The sequence below is a fragment of the Strongylocentrotus purpuratus genome, unplaced genomic scaffold (genome assembly GCF_000002235.5).
Source record: "Strongylocentrotus purpuratus isolate Spur 01 unplaced genomic scaffold, Spur_5.0 spur5_scaffold_15, whole genome shotgun sequence".
In the NCBI taxonomy this organism is placed as follows: Eukaryota; Metazoa; Echinodermata; class Echinoidea; order Camarodonta; family Strongylocentrotidae; genus Strongylocentrotus; species Strongylocentrotus purpuratus.
The window spans coordinates 11,900,089-11,922,935 of record NW_022145600.1 but is presented as its reverse complement, the minus strand read 5'-3'; the positions used below and the strand labels follow the sequence as shown (position 1 = coordinate 11,922,935).

General features: G+C 36.2%; 1 protein-coding gene across 1 annotated transcript; it reads left to right on the top strand.

Annotated features, from left to right (window-relative positions):
* Positions 1–1,262: 1,262 nt before the first annotated feature.
* Positions 1,263–20,539, top strand: LOC763911 (ATP-dependent RNA helicase SUPV3L1, mitochondrial). The gene is made up of 15 exons (XM_030985585.1): positions 1,263–1,754; positions 2,449–2,526; positions 3,182–3,404; positions 5,376–5,544; positions 6,408–6,519; positions 8,523–8,600; positions 9,404–9,547; positions 10,510–10,638; positions 11,304–11,397; positions 11,855–11,945; positions 14,341–14,550; positions 15,001–15,177; positions 16,315–16,463; positions 16,945–17,135; positions 18,431–20,539. Exons 1-15 carry the CDS (start codon positions 1,376–1,378, stop codon positions 18,796–18,798), a joined length of 2,592 nt encoding a protein of 863 aa, XP_030841445.1. The 5' UTR covers positions 1,263–1,375; the 3' UTR covers positions 18,799–20,539.
* Positions 20,540–22,847: the final 2,308 nt, after the last annotated feature.

The following is a 22,847-nucleotide window of genomic DNA, read 5'->3' as shown; positions in this document are numbered from 1 at the left end:
CTTTTGTTCTTATTGTGATGTGTTTTTCCTGCCTTGTGAACGATTTTGAACAGTACGTGTATTTACAAGATTTGATTATTAAGCAAGCGTGACATGTTACATGTATTCTTCCAAATATCATAAATTCAGTCTTTTGCTGGCTAGGGGTTTTAAATTTTAAGGAAGACAAAATTCATATTGTCTAAGAAGTTTTATCTTTCATTATCCATAATCATATATAATTGAGGTCCATGAAATCAAAAGATAGCATTAATTTAATGTAACAAACCATAAATACTCTTCAAGATTTAATTTTATTTGTTAACGTTCATTAGTGGCATACTGGCTTTGATGCTTTAGGGATTCTGCTTTAACATATTTTCAGTGGTTACTTTTGCTGAGTCATTTCGAAGAATAAAAATATATAGTATTAAACTGTAAGATAAGAATATGGTTGTATGTTAGATACAAGCTAGTAATGTAGCTTATTTATTTATCTGTTATTCTCTTCTGAGAGAGAATAGTGATGTGATGTACATAATGATATTAAATACTCATACAGATTACTTTTAATGTCTCAAGTGTTTATTTTTGTTTTGCAAGTGTGTCAATTCAGTGAGAAACATTCACAATACATCAATGATTATTATTAAGTAATACAAACTATATTCCCATTAAAAGTGAACTTTCTCAGTAAAGCATGTTTTTACGAGTGTATTCTAATTTCAAATCCTTCAATGATTCTTTTTAAAATATTTATTTAAATTTATATCATTTATTTATTATTTATTTATGTGCAATAATGTAATATGAGAGGGGGAGGGGTTGGAAAAAAGGCAAAGGTTAGGGATGGGGCTGTTATTTTACTGTACCAGGTGTATGACCTGATTCATTTGAATGGATAATTTTTTCTAGAATTTCTGAATTCATCAATCATTTGATAATTCATGTCAGTTCGTCATGACTTGAAATCTTTAATGGAGAGCTGATAAGGGTATTTCTAAATCTCACATTATTTGAAAACTTAAGTGCTAACCAAGTGAGGAAATGGCACTTGGGAGATTGAAGACGAGTTATTTTTTTTCCTTCAAAAATTAATTTTATTTTCGGTACTTGAAGTTTGGTGAGGATTTATATTAGGAGATCCCTTGAACTAGAATTTAGTCTGGGAATTTAGATAATTTTGTGCATTTATCTTTTTGAAATTTCCAAACCCCTCCACAAATTGTTTTGGTGCCCTCTACGTTTTGCACGAGAACGTTTCAGTACACATGTGTGCCTGTGCATTTTTGGAGTGTGGAGGTCTAGGTCAAGCGTAAGCTAACTGGAAGTTATTGTGATTTGAGCTTGTTCTTCATTAATTTATAAATGTCTGGTGGTGCATATTTGTTGCAAGATGTCTGTTAAATACGGTCGGCCGTATTCCCTTGTCAGGACATTTCGTTGTTTGTCTTGTGCTCAACGAACACTTCCAGCTGGAGCACACACTGCTTCTAGCGGAACGTCGGACTCTCCCCATGCCCTAGCTTCAGCGGCCGTTATTCACCCTGTCCGGTGTCGAACATTTTCATTCGCTGCCAATTTGGGAGCTTGCCAACAACAACGTCGACAATCATTAACTTTATCACCTTTATCTGGGATTCGTCGTAGCTTTTCAGATAAGGATGACAAGAATGTTAGAGCACTGTTCATCCCTGTTCCTGTAAAAACTTCAAATAACCCTGATGACATAAATATTGGCGAAGAACTTGGGGCAAACTTGAAGAACAAGAAAGGTAGATAATTATGAATAATGAGCAGAGTATGAATTGAATGTTTATACTTGATAGTCTTGTTTTTGTTTTTAATTGATTATAATGAGACTAATTTTCATTGATATTGGAAGTTAGAATACACAAATATTTGATTATCAACTATCATGAATGTGGTAGAAAATAATAATTTCCCATAGATCTATTTTATTTAGCAAGGATTTTTGACTGCCAAATTATTTACTCTTATATTTTTTTTTCTGGGGGATCCACAAACTACAAGCACTGCTTTTTAGTGGATCCCCCTCCCCCATTTCCTCAGAAATTAAGAATGTCTTGTAATAGTCTAATTGTATTATGTGCAAAGTGTATTTGTATAGTTTCCAGAAAAAATGAATTAGACTATGAATGGAAAAAAAATGTAATATCTTTGTTTACTTTTCTGTTGGAAATGAAATAAATATGAATATAAATATAAAATTATAAATATTATGAAACTCTTTAATTGGCAGCTAGTGACTTAACAATTGAACTAGCAATGAATATGAAGTATTTTCTAATAGAGATTACCTTATTACCAGATGACTCGAAAATGCAGAGATTTGCAGCCTTTCCAGTTTCCAGCTTTATCCTACAATTTCCATCTACCTTCTTAAACGACATGTACTTTTAATATTTAATAATGTCTTCTGTGTTTCATTGTTTGACTTGTTTGCAGATGATTTAATGAAGATTCTCATCAAGTTTTCCAAAAGGCCTGCCATTCAGAAGCTTGCAGAAGAGGAAGGATTGGATGGTAAGAAAGAAGAAATTGCAGAGACATGATAAATATTCCTCATAGTCTATAACTTTCAATTTGCAGATTCTTTTATTAATCTTTCCCATAAATATAAATGGTAAGTATGTTTTTTATCAGTCATCCTCTGTGAAATAAAATGTATTTAAATAAAACTCTATGATTTTAATATTTGAGAAATTTCCTTACAAAACTTTAATATGGGAACAGTTTGCAATGAATGTTATAGATTTTCTATTTTATGTAGGGATCTCCAAATCATGACTAATTTTGGGGGAACTTTAACCAACCTATTTCTTTGATTTTCATGCGTTTTCTTGAATAAACTGTTATCATTTTTATTTTCTCTTCAAAAACTTCATAATTCAAACAAATATCCAAGGCTCAGCATAAAGTCATAAATGCAGATTTTAGAAATTGACATTTTCATGGCAGACTGAAGTTTTATAGACTTTCAAAATGTACTTTTTGGCAAATAAGTCTGCATTTGAATGAAATCTTTAAATAAAAAAAACATATTAGCAATCCAGCATGTCTCTTGCAGCTAAAATGCACTTGTACTTTCTGAGTATTTTTTAAAAAAGTGCATTTGGAATTCTAATTTTGAAGAAAATCCACAATATCTATAGCCATTCTGTCTTTTGTCCTCACACAGATAATCTTTTTCATCAAAGCTTTACAAGCTTCAGGAAATACATCATGGAGGTAGAGTCTCTGGAGCCTGATTTGCATATAGTTCTGAGTGATATTCTAGTGGGGGCGGGTCATATAGATGACATCTTCCCGTACTTCATACGCCACGCCCGTCAGATCTTCCCCGCTCTGGACTGTATGGAAGACCTGAAGAAGATTAGTGACCTTACTGACCCAGCCCAGTGGTGAGTGTGTGTAGACATATGTCGGGAAGCAAACTACTGCAAGGTTTTCATTCTTGCTATCGCAACTACGGTATTTGGCCATAGAGGGCAGCACAAGCTATGGGTATATTTGGCAAAGGCACTTCCGGTTCCCATACAAATACAATGGGTCGAGAACTGGGAAGTCAGAGTAAGAGTAAGAGGTTAAGATGGTGCCTCCATAGATCTCTTCAAATCATCAGGGGAATTCATGAAACCTTAACAATAGTTTAGTTGAATAAGAAATTTGTTATTGCTGCTGTACATTCTCTAAAGAACCTGTAAGAAACCTTGTCTTATCGTCTTCCCCAATATTGTATCTGCCCATGTGCTGACCAGCGCAGTGTGGGAGAATAGTCGTCATCTACTGTTGAACATGGTTTTTGCTTTAGGGCAGGGTTGGGCGGTAAATACCGGTGGCGGTAATTACCGGCGGTAAATACCGTCCGGTAAATAAGATGCGCGTCCGGTAAATATGTAAAAAACGGGAAATATGATTTTAATTCTCTATTTATTAATAATTTTACCTGTTTTTAGCCTCATAACTGAAAATATTGTTCTGAAATAATTAGCAGCACAATACTCATAGTAGGAACACACAAACAGATTTATAAAATCCTCACTGCATACAAAATTGTACACACCCAAACAAATGGCATTTTGTGCATATGCTAATTAATAGGTATTCATGAATATGGTAATTAGCAACTGGGAACCAAGACCTTCATACAAGTTACTTTTATTGTAAAGTTTAAGATATTTGAATAAAATCAGGGAAAATTTGAACAAAATCGGGCAAGTAATAAGAAAGTTAAAGCTTTTTGAAATGACTAGTCACTAGAGGGCGATATTCAATTTGATGACATCATTTGTGGACAACTCTCCATGCCTTTTGTACATCAAATTTCATGTTTTTCCTTCTTTCTTGTGATTGAGATAATAGAATGCAAAATGATATTCTACTTCACATGTTATGAAATCCGATCAAGAACACAAATAAATAGGAAAAAAACGAAAGACAAATTGAATATCGCCCTCTAGTGACTAGTCATTTTAAAAAGCTTTAACTTCCTTATTCCTTGCCTGATTTTGTTTAATTTTCCACTGATTTTATTCAAATATCTTAAACTTTACAATAAAAGTAACTTAGTATGAAGGTTTTGGTTCCCTTTAAGGAAGAACATCATATCTAGATTAGGTGTATATTTGGTATCTTTTTCCTGTATTTTTTTCCAGCATTACATAATTACAGACATAGACAAACACACGAACAAACACACACACAAACACACACACATAAATATTACACACAAGAGCAACCATACTCACCACCATTGTTATTATGTTCAAAATTGGACAATCCCTATGAACAAGTGAGTGGAAAAATATATATTTCCCGGTATTTCCCGGTAAAATGTGGTAAATACCGGTAAAAAGCGGTAAATACCGCTTATTTCCCGGCGTCCGGGAAATAAGCCTCCGAAGCGGGAAATATGCCAACCCTGCTTTAGGGTCAATTGTTGTGATATTACAGCACAAGATATCAACAGCTAGAGTAAGAGTAGGTTTACAAACTCTTGATAAGACTGTTGTTTACTTTCCTTCTCTGCATGGGACTTTGTTGTATAAGGTATGGAGTCTCAAGAACAAACATACAAAATGAAGAAAGGAACTTATTACAAATTCTAACTCAAGGAAAGAATTCATCAATGTTGATCCCTGTATCATAAAGCTGAAAGACAGACACTGATGTTTCACATATTCTCTGTCCCAAAATTCACCTTCATTAATTTATAGTAGGCTATGGTTCGGGGATTGGATTTTCATTCATTCAAGTCGAACTAAAATCTATTGTAATCTCTTGCTATACTGAATTCTAAGAACTAATGATATGTTTATTAGTGCCGTATTAATTCATATTTTCATTTCTTTTTAAAAAAAACCCGTAAATAGGTATCCAGAAGCAAGAGCCATTGATAGGAAGATCATATTCCATGCAGGACCTACCAACAGTGGTAAGACATACCATGCCTTAGAGAGCTACAGCCAAGCTAAGTCTGGGGTCTACTGTGGCCCGCTCAAGCTGCTAGCCAGTGAGGTGCACAAAAAGACAAATGAAAGGGTGAGTGGATGGATTAATGACAAGCAAGGTGTTGGAGACTCAAGAGCTTTAAAGTGACTTGATAACATGCCTCAGATTCTGAAAGAAAATCCTGGATTTAGCTCATGCTGCAATCATCATTATAAACCTTTAGATCAGTCAGGAATCCCATGACTTTTCAAAGCTGATTGCCTGTCTGATTATCAAGATATTTATGATTGGAAATTGAAATTTCATGTATTGTTTTCCTAACAGTTTTTAAAACACTACAGTCTATTGAGGAAAATGAGTATGGTAAAACCGGTCACTCAAAGATTTTTACATTTTTGAGGCACTTCATGATCATTTTTAAGCGCTATTTTTATAGGGCTTCAATATTACACCATATCACAGACACTGATAACACGTAGGGCCTTGCATCTCAGATTTAACATTGTTAAACGATGCCTTTAAGTGTTCAAGATCACAACTATTTGAGTGGGTCGTAAAGGAAATAGAAAGTCACTAAAAAACATTTTCCAAGAGATTAATCAATGCTGAAGTTAATTGGCTATGTAATGGCTAATGAGGATTTTCCCTATATACAGTAGTAATTAATTCTTACCCACTATTAAATTGTTACTTGATAAAAATGTATTTGATGTCTGTTTTTTGGGCATAGAGGAGTGCCAGTTAATCAGAATTAATTTAGAGCTTTCAGTATTTTCATAGTGACAAAATGGGATTGCTTGTCACTTTGCATTTTTTTTCCTTTAAAAAAAATTCCATTCTATCCCACTCTTTCCTCCTTTCACTCCCCTTTCCACGCTCTCTTCTCTCTCTATATCACTCTCTTTCTCCCCTTCTCTTGCTCCATCCTTCCTTCATACCCCATTTCATTTCAGGGTATCATGTGTGACTTAGTGACAGGGGAGGAGAGGAAGTACGCTCATCCAGACTCAATACCCTCATCCCATGTAGCGTGTACAGTCGAGATGACAAGCGTCTCTCAACCATGTAAGTTTTGATGTCAGAATACTCTCAATATCAAAAGCCAGGGAATTCCCCTTGCCAAGGAGCTTGCTTTTCATACATATAACTTTGAAATAAGATGAAATTATTCTCTGGGCTTATGTCACATATTGTTCAAATGTATATAACTGAAATTGAAATTATTGAATTAAAAATGCCTTCATCAGATTTATACATTGAGGTATAGGGATAAGAGGTGGGTTGTAAGGCTTTGTTTCCAATCGACAAAGTCTAAGGTCGTTTGTAAGCTAATAGGCAAACTGTCCCGTAGAATGGGAAAAAGAAATAGTGCCGTATTAAATAGCTAATCCCCGAGTGCGAGCATGAAGATGTCTAAAACGAAGATCATCAAGACGCCTTGCAACCACGTGTATGTTAGCTTAAACATCTTCACAAGAAGTGAGACGGAGAAGGGATTTAGCTACAAAGGTAATGATAAGGAAGGTACGGCGAGACTTCAAACTTTGCCAGTTTAACAGTCGATTTTGGTAAGACACTTGTTGCCGTTGTTGTATTAGATTGAGACGGGTTGCGCGGCGTTGGATGTTTTCTAACCTATCTGAGAGACTGGTATGTAGGGATTCCAGGCAGGTAAACCATAATAGAGTATCTGGAGAACCTCTTGCCCTTGTCCTTGACCTTCCAGCAAAATCATCATGGCATGGCTTCAGTGTCTTCTACAGGAGCATTATCTTTCTTGCTTGTTGAAAAGCTTTTGAATAGCAATTATTGTTGATTGTTATTTGCAAATTATACTGTCTTGTTTAAATGGTCTGTAAATGGTAGACGGAAGGTTGGTGTTCATTGGCTTTTGTCCATGTTTGAAATTTCCTAATGGTCTGCTGTTAAATTATTTATTCTCCACTTTTGGTTGCTAATCAGATGTAATGCTCTAGTGTGTCAACTGCAGAGTAACCCAACAGCGTACAACCTTTAGAAGACAAGAAAAACTTTCTGTCATATGAGTGATGTGCAATGGCTCAGTGAAAGACCAGTGTTCTGGTATTAACCAGGAGGTCCCGGGTTAATAACCAATTCTGTGCTAGAGCCCTTTGGTAAGGTATTAATCCTTGTTACTAAGTCCCTCGGAGAAGACTTAAAGCCATCGGTTCCCTGGTTGCAGACTAACAAGCATGCGCATGCTTCAGCTGGTTGCCCAAAGGCCTCTGATGCAGCAGTGTCTCCAGCTGGCTAGAAGCTTGTCTTTCCCAAACCGACTTAGTTGAGCCTCAGTGGATCCTAAAGCTAGTCCGACCTTCCTGAATTTGTTTTTAAAATAATTGTTTTAAATTTCTACCTACCTGTATCTGTCTATTTAAAGTAGCTGTTAAGGTGATTGCAATTTTGCTGTTTTATAATTCTCTCAAATATTAAGATATTTCTCTTACAAAGTTGTAAATTTTATATTGTGTACCGGGGCCCTGCTTACAAGCAACCTGCTTATTAAGGGTATCCCTCCATGTTTATGTTTTTATATTATTATTTTAATACAATGTGTCAATACGATGTTATATTTGTTAATAATAATAATGATTTCAAATATTTAGGAGCGCTAAAAACAATAAGTACCATAGCGCTTACAATACAAATATATGAAAAAGAGGACAAAAATGTACTGTACAGGAAGTATATCACATAGATCATTGGGGGAAAAGGTGAGTTTTGAGGGATCTTTTGAAGGTGGCAAGACAGGTAATTTCCCTTATGGAAAGAGGGATGCTGTTCCAAGTCTTTGATGCAGCTACTGCAAAACGTGTTTTAGCTGCTGAGAGTCTAGATTTGGGAATGATAAGTTTACATGTGTCGGTTGCTGAACGAAGATTACGAGTTGGTGTTCTTTTTTAAAGATGGAAAATAAATTGAAATTAAAAAAAAGAAAAAAGAATACTCAGGCACAGCAATTCCTCAAATGAAGTGAAGTGTTTATTAATTAGTCTGTACTCTAGACACTTATTAATCAATTTGTTATCTGCTGTCATTCCCCACAGATGAGGTAGCAGTAATTGATGAGATACAGATGCTGAGAGATCCATCCAGGGGTTGGGCCTGGACAAGAGCTTTACTAGGTGAGTAGCTTCTCTCGGTCTATCGTTGTTTGGTCTACAACCAGTCTGTGTACTACCCAATGGGTGTAATCATTATCATATACAGACTACACCCAGCCCGTCTAATATCCACTTGGTCTAATAATCATTTCGTCTACTTATCATTTACATTTATTTGGTCTAATCTTTTATGAGTCTACTACGTATTTCGTCTATTACTCATTTATTCTAATTTCCAGTCGTTCAAGTTCCAGTTTGTCCAATGTCCATTTTGGTTACTATCCATATGGTCTAATAACAATTTAATCATCAAATGATTATTAGCCCTTATGGATGGTAGACATAATGGGCACTAGACAAACTGGGAATTATACTAACTGGTTATTAGACTAATTGAGCAATAGCGTAAATTAGGTAGTAGACTAACTAGAGATTAGACTATATGTAAATTAGACCAAATGACTGTTAGCCTAAATGGTCATTAGACAAAGTGATTATTAGACCAAGTGGATTGTAGACGGGTTGGTTGTATACCAAACGGCAATCCACCGCTTCTTTCTACCTGTACATCATTACAGATAATATAGACTTGTAGGTTGGGCTTGGGATCATCTTCAGATAGTGCTACTGTAATATATCAATATTGCAAGTTTATATTTCAATTAACATTAACATTATGTTACCACAGGCAATGACACGCACAGAAGCCACCTGCAGAATGACAGGTAAAGATTTTGGGAATTGATTTCATAGTTTTTAGCTATATGTGAATCGTATTTTTTGTTTCTTTACAAGGATTGATCCCCTTTTCATTTTCTGAACAGGAGTGAATGCCAAAGAGATTCATCTGTGCGGAGAGCAAGCTGCCATCGATCTTGTCAAACAACTCACTCTATCGACGGGGGATGAGCTTGAGATACGAGAATACAAGCGACTGACACCACTCCAAATCCTGGATCAACCATTAGGTATTAACCCTCTAAATGCTGAGCTTGAGATTTGCTTGATAGGACAGCTGATCTTGGGTTTGGGTATCAGAATCAAATTACCAAAGAAATTAGCCAAAAAAGTATTCAACGTTCCTTTGATGGTTTGTTTAACCACCAAATGTTAAGCGAAAAATCAGGAGAAAAAAACACAGCTCTATGAAAATACATTCACACATATGGGACCATGTGCTCTGCATATGTCAGAACTTTTTACCTTGATTTCTTTATCTCTCTTTGCTCATTACTCATCTTCTCTACATTTTCTACCAAAACCATGAAGCAGTAACATGTATCTTTTATTTTTACTCTTGAACATTCATTGGAAATGTTGTTTGTCTTTGGTGACAATGCATTTTCTGGCATTTCCAGAACTCAAGATCTCACGGATCAGTGAAGAACTTTGTGTGGATGTTTGAATATCAAGGGAAGTGTTGATTATCTTGAGCACATGATTGAAATGTTCTCAAATAACGTTCAATTATCAATTTCAATTATTTATTTATCATCTAACAATGTAAGAACACATGTAGCAGTCATAAATACATAAAGTTGCAAAATAATAGATGAAAGGATCAGTTCCCCAAAAAGCTGAAGGCTTGTAAAACAGAAGGCAACTAAACATATCATATGAACATAATAACAAAAGGGATATAAATCAAATACGTACATTAAATACCCTATACAGATGCAGTCCCCTCCCCCCCCCCCCCCCCCCCCCCTCCGCACTTCAGCAACACTAACAAAATCAGACATATTGAATGAAATAATTCTGTATTGTAATCCGGGTGTGCAGTAATTGGGTGCATGTTAATTGATGTTATATAAATTGAAGAAACAGCAGATGAAAATAATTTTTATGCCATGTATTTGTGCATGATCAATAAATTTGAACTTGAACTTGAACGTAAATATTCAAAGGTCTTGTAAATTTCTCATTACAGACAACCTTGAGAATGTGAAACCAGGTGATTGCATCGTTGCGTTCAGTAAGAATGACTTGTATTCTATAAGCAGACAGCTAGAAGCTATGGGGAAGGAATGTGCGGTCATCTATGGATCTCTACCCCCAGGTGAGTCCGTCACAGCATTGGAAGTGCACTCAAAATACAAAGGGGCTTGGGGGAAATCCCCCCCCCCAACCATACATAAAGCTTCTGAATAGACTAGTTCACAATTGGCACATGTCCCAAATGACCCTGAATATCCGCAGATCTTCAAAACATGGAGAGGTCCCACTTTGTACATTTTGAAATAATCACTCCTACAGCGATGGAGGAGCTACATAAATAGCCTTTGTTTCCCCTTTTCAAAAAAATACTTTCACTTGTGTATCATGGAGAGCTTTGCTTATGCATAAATGAATAATGATTACATAACTCTCATGAGCTCGTATCCAGTATTTTGTCTCTGTGTATTTCACAATTCTGTCTACAATTACCTTTATCTGCTCATGCTCAGAGTGCAACTCTTAACTGGCTTATTAGCCCTGTTTAATCCTCTAAATGGCCCCTGCATGGTTTGTTTTTCTTTTTGTGGACAGATATTTTTTATTTTCTTAAAAGGTTCCTTGAGAAAACATAAATTCTTCATATATTTTTATTATAATTTGAATGCACCCTAAGCCTCCTCTGATATATTCCCGTTTTTAAGACACAATCCCAACGTTTTAATAGTGCAGTGATAATATCCAGAAGAAAAATGATGATGTAATGCACATATTATTTTTCATCACAAGGTGCCAAACTGAGTCAAGCAGCAAAGTTCAATGACCCTGATGATCCTTGTAAGATCCTGGTTGCTACTGATGCTATTGGTATGGGGCTCAATCTGTGAGTAGACTCGCTGATCATACTATTGCTTTCTTTTCTGAAAGTGTTTCGTAAAGGCATATCTAGTGATAAATTCCCTGCAAAGTCAGTTTTTGAGACTGAAGTGATGCTTCATGTGTTGGGTGTTGTTAGTTATCTTGATGTTCACACACACTGGATATGGCATCAAAGCCCCACATTTTGAATACCGGTAGTAGTGTACCAGTAGTTATCTTATTTAGTCAGTTAGTGAATAACTTCTTAAGATATTCAGGTTCATGTAGCACTTTATTTATTTCATTCAAAAAATGATAATAAAAAAGAATAATATATGAGATTTGTATGGCGCCGAATCCACCTGAAATCAAATGCTCAAGGGGCACTTGAGAAACAGTAAAAAAAGCATCAACAAAAATTAATCTTCATTCAACAGAACTTTGTTTAATGGCTTTTCTTTCTTTGTTTTTTCATATGGTAGGAGTATCAAGAGAGTAATCTTTAAGAGTCTCATCAGACCATACATCAACGAGAAAGGAGAGAAAGAGATGCATAGACTTACTACTTCACAGGTAAGATAACACTACAGCATCAATTCCAAGACTTGGAATGTGACTGTTGCAGACAGATCTAAGTGGAGGCAAGCCTTAATAAAGGGTGTAGCAAGCTTTGAATCCAAGATGCACCGAGCTTGAGATGTTAAATGAGCAATAAGAAAGAATAGAGGCTCAACAGCAGCACAAACCCAAAATTTTGCTTGCCTAGCCTGTGGACATCTCCGCCAGTCAAAATTTGTCTTTTTCTAGCCTTGAGACGACAAACAGGAGACTCAAGAACCAACTGTAATAGGCACCCTCAAAGTAAAAGCGTCAACCATCACACTGCACACCAGTTTTCAAATCAATTTTGAGAGTAATGACCTCTTGATTTGTAAATTGCACCAGCCCTATTCATTGTGACATTGTTGCTTATTATTTTTTTAAATCCCAATATTTAGTCAGGTCCTATATAATCTGCCTGTAATATTTGTTCATTGTACAGTATTTGCATGCTTCTTTGGACTTAAATCATGAAGGGATGAAACTATACTCTTGTTTAATTAATTTTTTTATAAATTACCTGTAAATACTCCAAAAAAAAGGAAGGACAGTACCTAAGTATTTCTTAAGTAATGTTTGATCTTCTTGGTAATTATAGTAATGTTAATTTGATCAGTTAACTTAGTAATATTTTATTTTCTTGGTAATTTAAGTAATGTTACATCCATTAGTAATATTGATTTTTCTTGAAGTAATCTTGATTTGTTTACAGCGCTTGGAAAATTTTATGTCACAAGCGCAATATACATTTTTTGTATTATTATTATTATTATTATTATTATTATTATTATTATTATTATTGTCACAAGGATTGTGGTCGGCTCAGTGGCGATGGTTGTAATATGATAGTGTGGATTTTAATTACACAACACAACGAGATGCAACATAAATTCAAAATATTGAGCGTTGACAAATCCAAAATATATCAGCTTATAATTTCCTAAGAGGGTCAATTAAATTAAGGCTGCCATTATACTATTCGTTCAAAGGATAACGCGTTACAAACGTTGGAGTGCGTGACAAAGTCCACCGCGTCAGAAAATTGTGTGCGCGAAAATGTCCACTGCGTTAGATGACCGTGGAATCATGTAGAACGAGAACTGGGTCGAATGGCTCGATGGCTCGATGAGTTCACCATATCGCAGGGTAGAAAACAGTCTAAATCGGTCTGTTGTACTTCGTAGAGTCGATCAATGGAATGTGGTTGAACACCACCCTAAACGGCTGTAATACAATTAATAAACAATAATAAACATGGTATCCTATCATATTAGTTTGATACAAAAACACATCAACAAATGTTCTCAAAATGTAAGGACTTTCTCACAATATAAACATACAATGTTGACTTAAACATCATTAATAGAAATGCACAAAATCAGATAGCTTTAACATATCTAAAGACAGAAACTTCCTTTCCAGTATCTCATACCAGCCTTTGTAAACAATGCTAATAACATTTCAACTTATTTCTGACTTTAGAAATGTTTATAACAGAAACAGTTAATGCATTCTGTTTGCATCAGAATTCAAGATGGCTACATGCCATTTAATATATTCAAAATGGCTGACTTTCAAAATGGCTGACATTCAAAATGGCTGACTTCCAGCATGGCTGACTTTCCGTGTCTGCCGGAAAAAAGGCACTTACAAAAACAATAAATATTTCAAACATGTATTGTGTCGTTCCACATGACACAAATCCCAATTAAATTACTTAAAGATAAATATTCATATGCAACATCTAGAAACATTTCTCCAGGCATCCGTTTACACTATAGGGCATAAAACAGGGTCATAAATGTGAATAAAATGAGAGGTGAGCTTAAAGGTAAGACTTACAGTTATTCTGTAGATTGAAGACCCCGTTGCCTGCCTCCCGGAGGGATCGTGTCCGAAGGACGGTCGTCTGCTCTTTCCGCTCTCAACAGCAGAATGAGAAAGCAGCAATAAAAAAGGGGACCACACTCGTTCTGAACAGCAAGCCCAAAAATCCTCCCTTCACTGTCATATGTACTCCCTCCCCAGGGCGACACAGCAGGTCCTTCTCTACTCGCAACAAAATGGCTTCTGCCCACCACTCTCGCTAACGTATAACTCGTACACATTCACACTCTCCCAAACCCAGTCACATGAGCGCTAGTGTTAAATTTGCATATCTACATTCCTATGACGGAACAAAGGAAAAGGAATGCGTGCATCCAGACTTCGCATCTGAATAAGAATTAGAGGGTTCAGAGGGCAAATGGAAAGCTATGCAGTATGCATGAATATTCACGCAGCTAGGAAAAACATTAATCAATGCATTTTATTTTGACAATTATTATTGAGGAACTGACAAATCTGATTTCTTATTTTTTTCCTCCAGGCACTCCAGATAGCGGGTAGAGCAGGGAGGTTTCGGACTCAGTTTGAGGAGGGGGAAGCTACCACCTTCCATGGTGATGATTTACCCCTCCTCAAAGAGATTCTAGCCAATCCTGTGGAGAAGATAGAAGCTGGAGGTCTCCACCCGACAGCTGAACAGATTGAACTGTTTGCCTATCATCTGCCTGATGCAACCCTATCAAATCTCATTGTAAGTCAGTTGTTATCACTATTCAGTTTGTGCCAATTTTGCTGAATAATGGAGTGCACCATCTTCATTTTCACATATTCATGATTGACATTTCATTTTAACAAAGTACTGATAGTATTGATAATAATCCAATGCATCTTTGGTGTTACCATATTGATCATAACTACTTGATGAAAGTGATATTCACCATTTTCAAATTGTAAAGTTTATTGTGCCTCCACCACCAAAGTACCAGGGGTTATTTTTCACTGGACGTTCCCCTGGCACTAACTTACAAAAATCATGTGATTATATCAAGAAAAGAAGAAGAAGAAAAATTTGGATTTTTAAACCAGTCATTGCATCCATCATTCATAATTTCGTTATTACATATAATGTACATTTTGACAATATTTGTTATTATCTGAAACTCCAATTTATAATTTCCTGGATTTATTTTGTTTTAAACAGGAAATCTTCATCAATTTGTCCATAGTAGAGAAGAATTACTTTGTATGTAATGTGGATGACTTCAAGTTCTTAGCTGATATGATTCAACACGTTCCCCTTCATCTACGTGCCAGATACGTCTTCTGCTGTGCCCCCATCAACAGGAAACTACCTTTCATTTGTACTATGTTCCTCAAGGTACCCTTACTTTTGCCAATTAGTGCTTATTCTAAAGACTTTATATTAATTGGAACTGAAGTTTATGTTTTTTTCACTGTATACATTTGTATTTTCAAGATTGGAAATTAGTTTAGATATCAATTTGTATAATATACAATAGGCTTGCGGGTGCACCATGCGAGAGCCAATTTGTATCATTTGTAACATACCAATTTGTATAATGTTAAGTAGTAGTGATGAATACAAAAGGGTTTGAATGGACGCTTACTTTAATATTGTCTGTTTGGAGCCAGAAGGTATTAAAGCTTATCTGCCATAGTTTACAGGAGGGATTAGACTGCCCTGCAAGGTCACTGGACAGGTGGTTATCTCATCAACTCAGCTCTCAGTTAACATAAGAAAAAGAGGATCATGGGGGACCAATGGTCACCGATTAGGCATTGTTTGTTATATAGAGGGCGCAAGTAGCTACAAGTAGTGCAGTGGGCCTTTAACTCATATAATTAAACATTGAGTTAATGTCCTTCTGGCTTTGAACAGATGATTGTTTGTCAAGAAGTATAAGTATTTTGATTTTGCCTCTGGTAACGCTCTGGCAACAGAAGTTATGTAAGATAGCATGGCATGGTAGGAGAAAATTCCTTGAATGCTTGAGCGCCTTTTCATGGAAGCTCAGCTAAAGTCGGGGTAATAATGTGATTGCAGTGCCCTCGTACTGATGAGGATACTCTTATTACCCTATTATTATTTCAAACATGTCATAAACTTTGTACATATTGTGTGCATAGATACAATTGAAATATTCACCAATCTTATGAAAAGTTAATCCTCTTTATCACAAGCAAGACCAAGGAAAGGATTACTGAATAAAACCAAAATGGAAATGTATGAATTGCACCAGTAGGAAAGCTTAGTTCTGATCTTGGATTAGCCGTTTTCCTCTCTATGGGTGTGTAAATGGACATTTTTGTCTCTTGCTCACATCACTGACATGCCATGGGCAAACCGTTAGTTACTTGTTGTCTCCCTTTCAAATTATGTACTGTAATACTTGATAGGGTATTTGGAAATATATTGAAGGCTATTTATCTATCTTGGAACTCTCTCTCTTTCTCTCTCTCTCTCTCTCTCTCTCGTTTGTCCATTTTATTTCAGTTTGCCAGGCAGTATAGTAGGAATCAACCCATCACATTTGACTGGTTCTGTCGTTCTGTTGGATGGCCTCTTGCAGTCCCTAAGAACATCCGTGATCTGATGCATCTAGAAGCAGTGCATGATGTCATGGATCTCTACCTATGGCTAAGGTAAGTCTACAGACGAAACCCTGACAAAGAGGCCACCTACATGCATACTCATGTCACGTCACATGTCTGTCTGCAGTTGTCACATTCATTGTCTTTGTGTGTGTTGTAGAACCCTTTCCTGAAGAGGCAAATGTATCGTAAAACCATTTGAGACTGGCCTTTATGGACTGGTTCGATTGAATCAATGTTAATCATGCTATTTAAATCAAGCTTGCATCCTCAAATGCCTCTAAACCCATTCAGAATTACAAATAACATAGTCCTGTAGGGGGGAAAAAAAAATTGTTGTTGTTGTCTAAAGTACAATAGGTCTTTCTTGAAAAAGATTCTTCAGAGATTTTATGAAGGGTAGCTTTTCCACAATTGTCTAAAAACATTGTTTAATACATGTATGTAAAATATAGGATTAAATATTCACAAATGTTGCTAAACGATTCAATGTCCAGTTATTCTCTTAATGCTTTTCTTTTCAATGTCTCAGCTATCGATTCATGGACATGTTTCCCGACACGGCCCTGATACAGGACGTACAAGCAGAGCTGGATCATATCATTCAGATGGGGGTCATCAACATCACCAAGCTGATCAGGGCCAGTGAGACCAGGTCTAACGGAATGACAGCCATCCCGGATCCTGATATAGAACAGAAGAAGAGCCATGGAAAGATAGGAGGTGAGTGTTTCCGAGTACAGTGAAACCTGTATATAGAGACTAATCAAGGAAAACATGAAAATTGATCTGTATAAGTAGGCGGACTCCATGTACTTGTTCTTTACAGGTTTCATTGAGAAACCTAATTGAGAGGAAATTGAAAATGTGGTCTTTGTAGACAGGTGGTCTTTCTATTCAGGTAGTTGCTAAAACAGGTTTGACCGTACCATGTTTATAAATAATCAGTTAGTGATTTAAGGTGGTTCTAGGGGGTGTTTCATAAAGCTGTTCGTAAAGTTACACATGACTTTACAAACGACTTGTATATGAAAAGCCAAATGGGATGATCAATCATCATTAACTGCATCAACTAAAGATGAACTGTGCATATGTAGATTAACATTCTTATTATGATAAACATTTTTAATGCAAAGTATATTTTTTGCCATAACTTAATTGAGGTTATTGGAAATATCAGAAAAAACTTTGGGCATCCTATCTATAAGTCGTTTGTAAAGTCATGTGTAACTTTACGAACAGCTTTATGAAACACTCTGTTCTTCTAACATTCACATTAGCAGATATTATATGTTAGATGTTCCCTATAGCTTATGATCGTGAGTGAGTATTCACAAATTGAGGTAACACCATCTGGTTGCCTTAGGAAAAAAATTTGATATATTTTGTTTGTGTGGAATATTTCTACAATTGAAGCTGCATCATAAAAAAGTGTTTAGGTATGCAGGAAAGTGACCATTATTGCTGTTGGTCATCCTACACATTTCCTTTCAATCTATATTCCGGTGAGTTCAAGGGACAAAAAAGTGTGACCTTGGTACACAAGTGGTCAGTAAGGCAGGTTTAAGTGTATATTGTGCTATCGTGCAAAAGAGAATAGGGATTTAAAGAGGAAATTTGAGCTTAACATCAACCAGTCATCAGAATTACTTCATGATTTTATTTTGATTTGTTAGTTCACTCTTTTAAGCTCCACTGTACTACTTGTAGCTACTTGCTCCCTCTATATAGAAAACAATGCCTAAGTGGTGCCCGTTGGCGCCCCATGATCCTCTTTTTCTTATGTTAATTGAGAGCTGAGTTGATAAGATAACCACCCGTCAGTGACCAAGCTGGGTGGTTTAATCCCTCCTGGCCAAACTAGTGCAGACAGGCTTAACAATTATTTGAAGGCAGCTGTAACAAAGGTCTGTTTGATGGACTTCTTTGCCTGCCATACATGTAATCATTCTAGAACCATGCAGCTGGTAGAGGAAATCAATCTTAATATATATCTCTCCTTTTGTATTTATCTCAAGATGTGACTGCCTCAAAGGACAAGTCTGAAGAAGGGACAGAAGACGGCACCAACCGCAGGAAAACAAGAGACACCAAGAAGGAATATTTACCTCACCAAAGACACCAACCGTTGGAAGGAGAAGGACCATCTAGAGATGACCTATCTCAGAAGCTTGGTGGACTCTCTGGACGTTTGAGCGAGGAACTGGTCAAGCAAGGTCTACTGTCCAAAGACATGCTGGAGAAGCTTCAGGTCGAGTGGAAGGAGGCCAGTCTGAAGAGTAGGTTGGACTTTGATAGGGATGGTTTCAATGACGGGAGGAGGAGTGAAGGCACTGGAAGGACCGGTAGTAGCACAAAGAGGAAACAGACTAAACAGAAGAAATAAGGAAGACAACCATAGTGCCATTCTTGATCTGTGTTATTGGACTTTAATTATGGACAAATTATTTACCCTGTATGCACAAAATCATTGGGTTTGAAATGCACCAACTCAGCGAGTAAGGTATATGTATTTGCATGCTTGAACGACCAAATCTTGATCTCTGAAAGATTATACTGCAGTAGCTGTCCATCTGGTAACTGAGTTCTTATTATTTAGAAAATCCAACCTGTAGAATTTGTGGTACTAAGTAAGTGCTAGGAAATAACTTTAAAGGTGAGATCCAGACAGTGCCAAGTACCTCTCATTTTGACCAGAATACAGCCCAATTTTAAAATTGAACCCTCCAAAACTGAATATAAATGTAAAGGAGTACACATCATGTTTAAATAGGTACATGTAATGACCAATGGAATTTGATGAAACTCACTGAAGTAAGGGTTATAATTGTTTATTATTTTCATTTTTTAGTAGAGGCTATATCTATATTATGCACCAGCCCACCATACTTCAAAAAAAAGATTTTTATAGCGCTATTTTATACACGTGTTCAGTATTACTGATGACTACAAATTTTGATGCGGAAGGTAACTCAAATATTCACTTCTTGAGAAAAAAAATGTACCGTATTCCTTTAATTTTATGAATTATGCTGTTCAGCAAATTAATAAATCATGCAACTGATTACCTTGTATTTTTGCATGTCATTCTTGATTTGTGTTCAATTATTTTTTTTATAAATCGGAACAGTACTAGGCCAGTAATATTATTTACAGGGTCTTTGCCGATATATCTACTTTAAGGGTCTCAAAATAGTTTTTTCTCCTTCCAAATGTCCTTAAAAGGGCAATCCAATCCTTGTAATAAGTTCTTTTGTATAGAAGTGGGAAAAAAGATTTAAAATTGCGCAAATTAGAAATAAATCGGGCCAATGATAAGAAAGTTCTGAGTGTCTAAAATATGAAATCACTAAATCTATGTGAAACTCAAATTGACAATTAGGTCACGGGATTGTGACGTATTCATGGCTAATTCCTGGTTTGTCATGTACGAAAATATCATAAATTTCTGTTTTTCTCCTGAGTGACTTCTCCCTTGGGGCACGTCTCAAAATATATTGTGGGTAACGTATATATTCAAAGGTTCTCTGAAAACAAAAGACCCTCCTAAGTCATACATTTTGGAAAATTGACATTTTAATTATTTTGTGTTGAGAAAGTTGTCTGGCACTTTTCACAGTGACACTGCTGAATTAAGCCAATTGGGAGTGCCCACTTGTATAGTGACTACAACTTTAAAAAATTCATAACTTTTTCATTTATTGTTTCTGATTTTGTTCAAACTTTATCCAATCTGCTTTCTTTCAAGGTAATTTAGGTTTGATTTTCCTCTGAAAATTCTCTTTTGAATCGACTACACACAGGGATAAGTCCCTGTTGTGTTTTTAAAGAGCCTTTTGATAATTTCCTTCTTGAAGGATGCATTTTAAGCGTAACCCTCTCAATCCTTGCCATAGATATTGGATGAGGCCATGCTACAAATTTTAGAGGGGAGTTTCATAGAGATTACTGTATTACAGTGCTTATATGTGTTTGATTTTAACTGTACACACTTAATGACAAGGGCAATTTCGAAAAAGGCTTTTAAAGGGTACATTTAAATATAATTTGTGTATAACGAGAATGTATGAAATACGTTTTTTTTTAATGTACCTGGTTTTCATTAGAATAAAAGTCTGGTATTAAAAGAGTAAATGATAACAGGAAACACTTTGTGTGTTACTGAGGTAGGAAATGTGCTCATTGTGCCCCATTATGTGTGAGTGTGTACTAATGTGTTAACAAGTCTACTCATAAGTTATGTTGACTGGGAGCGTACTTAAAGCGATACTTAACTGATGAAACTTAGCCCTAGTTTACTGCTTAACAACATCTCATGGCCAACCCTGCCAACATTGCAAAACCAAATACCAAATTCCCACTTAGTAGACGGAGGACTCGATGCAAGAACCAACGGCGCAGACAGGGAAACGGCGAGTTACGGGACCATAATGCTACAGCTGACCTGAGACACACATGAGGGATTTTGCAGTTGTGCTTTTACTACAGTATGGCTTTAAAACTTTAAAAATGAGAAGTAATATCAAGCTTTTATTTGAAATATAGAAAGCGACATGGAACCCCCTGACATATATACACAGGGCGCGATCAGTAAGGTACAACCTACACTCGATAATCTGGTGCAGTGGTGTGATGAAAATAACATGTGTCGGAATGTGAAGAAATGTCACACCATGAGGGTGTACTTTGGTAAGACTGACCTACTCCCCTTAAGCGCAACACTTGCAGATCACTCTCTGAACCAGGTTAAATTAGTGAAAATACTTGGAGTCACGGTACAATCAGATTTGAAATGGGGAGAACATGTTCAAGAAATGGTGCGTAAAGCAAACAAGAGAATGTATATGTTAAGCGCCCTACTTCCGTTTCGGATTCCAGTCTGTGATTTGTTGACCATTTATACAGGTTTCATTCACCCCCTTGTCGAGTATGCTACAAACAGAACAGGATATTTTTGGTGTTTGGCACCCTTTAAGGTTACAGTAACTATAAATTGTTTAGAATGTATATTTGGTACTCTAGGATAATCCAATTGCCTGCCTTTGAAAATGCCAGGCTTTAAATAGAGTAAACCATCTTCAAACTGGCCTCAATGATCCTCTTTTACAAAGCATCATGTCAAAAGTGTCCTATTTTTGGAAGCCAAGGTGTATATTTAGCATCAGAAATATGACACATTTCCACTATGTTATAAAGGGGGTAAAGGATGAAGCAGTTGTGCTCCTTTCTTTACAGAAAAGGGAGGGAATAAAGGAATGCAAGCGAGTCAAGTTATTTCTGGTCTTATTTACAGGGTTGTATGGACACATGCTCCAGAAACGATTGCTCCTAAGTAACAGAATTTTTAACTTTATCCCTGGACCTACAGTAGCGCATTACCCAGCCTTAATCCTAACCTAAAACCTATTTGCAACCCTAAACCTAACCCTATTATCTCTTTGGCAAAAGTAAAGCCCAATTAAACGTTGCTGGAGCAAATGTCAGTTTACTATTCACAGAGATGTACGTGTAAAGTACTCCTTCACAAAATGTCAGCTTTGTAGTTATATGTAAGATAGCGTGTAATATAGCAGATATTGACCGACTTCACGCTTTCGTGAGAGTTTCATTGGTGTATATGTTACCTCTTGACATATGTCCTTTGTAAAATACAATTGGCTACCTTGAGGGTCCTCCACATCACATGTCACATCAAACCACCGATTTACCAGGGCATGTCTTGAAAGGTTCGTTCACATATGTTGCAGTTTAATGGATGCGTATTTATTTTCATGGTGTACTATGAGCGTAATATGCTTTGTATATCTATCTTGTAACACAATGACATCGAGTGCAAGCAGTGCCTTTGTTGTGTCAAGTTACTTTACATCCCCACTTTCCATTCATTTAAACTGAAGAAACAACAACCAAAGATCCCCCCCCCCCCAAAAAAAAAAAAAAATAAATAAATAAATAAAAATAATGTGGTTTCCAACGTCATATGTGAACTAATCATTCGGTATGTTTAATGATACAAGCTGATGGTCTCCTAGCTCTCTAGAAATGGTTTTGATATATTTCCTTGAACTGTATTATTTGTTAGGACAAACAATTGCATGTAAAGAAAGAGTTACGTACCATCAAGGTAATGACTCTTAATAAAAACCTTGGGGTTCTGATTTCATTCAGTTCACCTTTTAGTATAGATTAGTTTAATACATTACATGTTATACAAGTAGCTTAGTGGACCAAGTCACTCTTCACGTTGCCTTGATTAGAAACCAGATGAAACCTGTGCAAATTTTCTAGCTGTGTCCCCTTCTTTCTTTACTCACTATGGATAATAAAAATCAAGAATGCTAAACTGTTGGGAGTGTGTTACACATGTCGACTGTGGCAATCCCCCGTTTGTGCCATCTGTTAACCAAAGGCTGTAAAGAATGAAGGGGAAGTCTA

Coding starts and splice junctions, on each gene's coding strand:
- LOC763911 (XM_030985585.1), top strand. CDS start 1,376: ATGTCTGTTAAATACGGTCGGCCGTATTCCCTTGTCAGGACATTTCGT. Junction 2,527..3,181: donor AGAAGAGGAAGGATTGGATG/GTAAGAAAGAAG, acceptor GTCCTCACACAG/ATAATCTTTTTCATCAAAGC. Junction 10,639..11,303: donor CTATGGATCTCTACCCCCAG/GTGAGTCCGTCA, acceptor TTTCATCACAAG/GTGCCAAACTGAGTCAAGCA.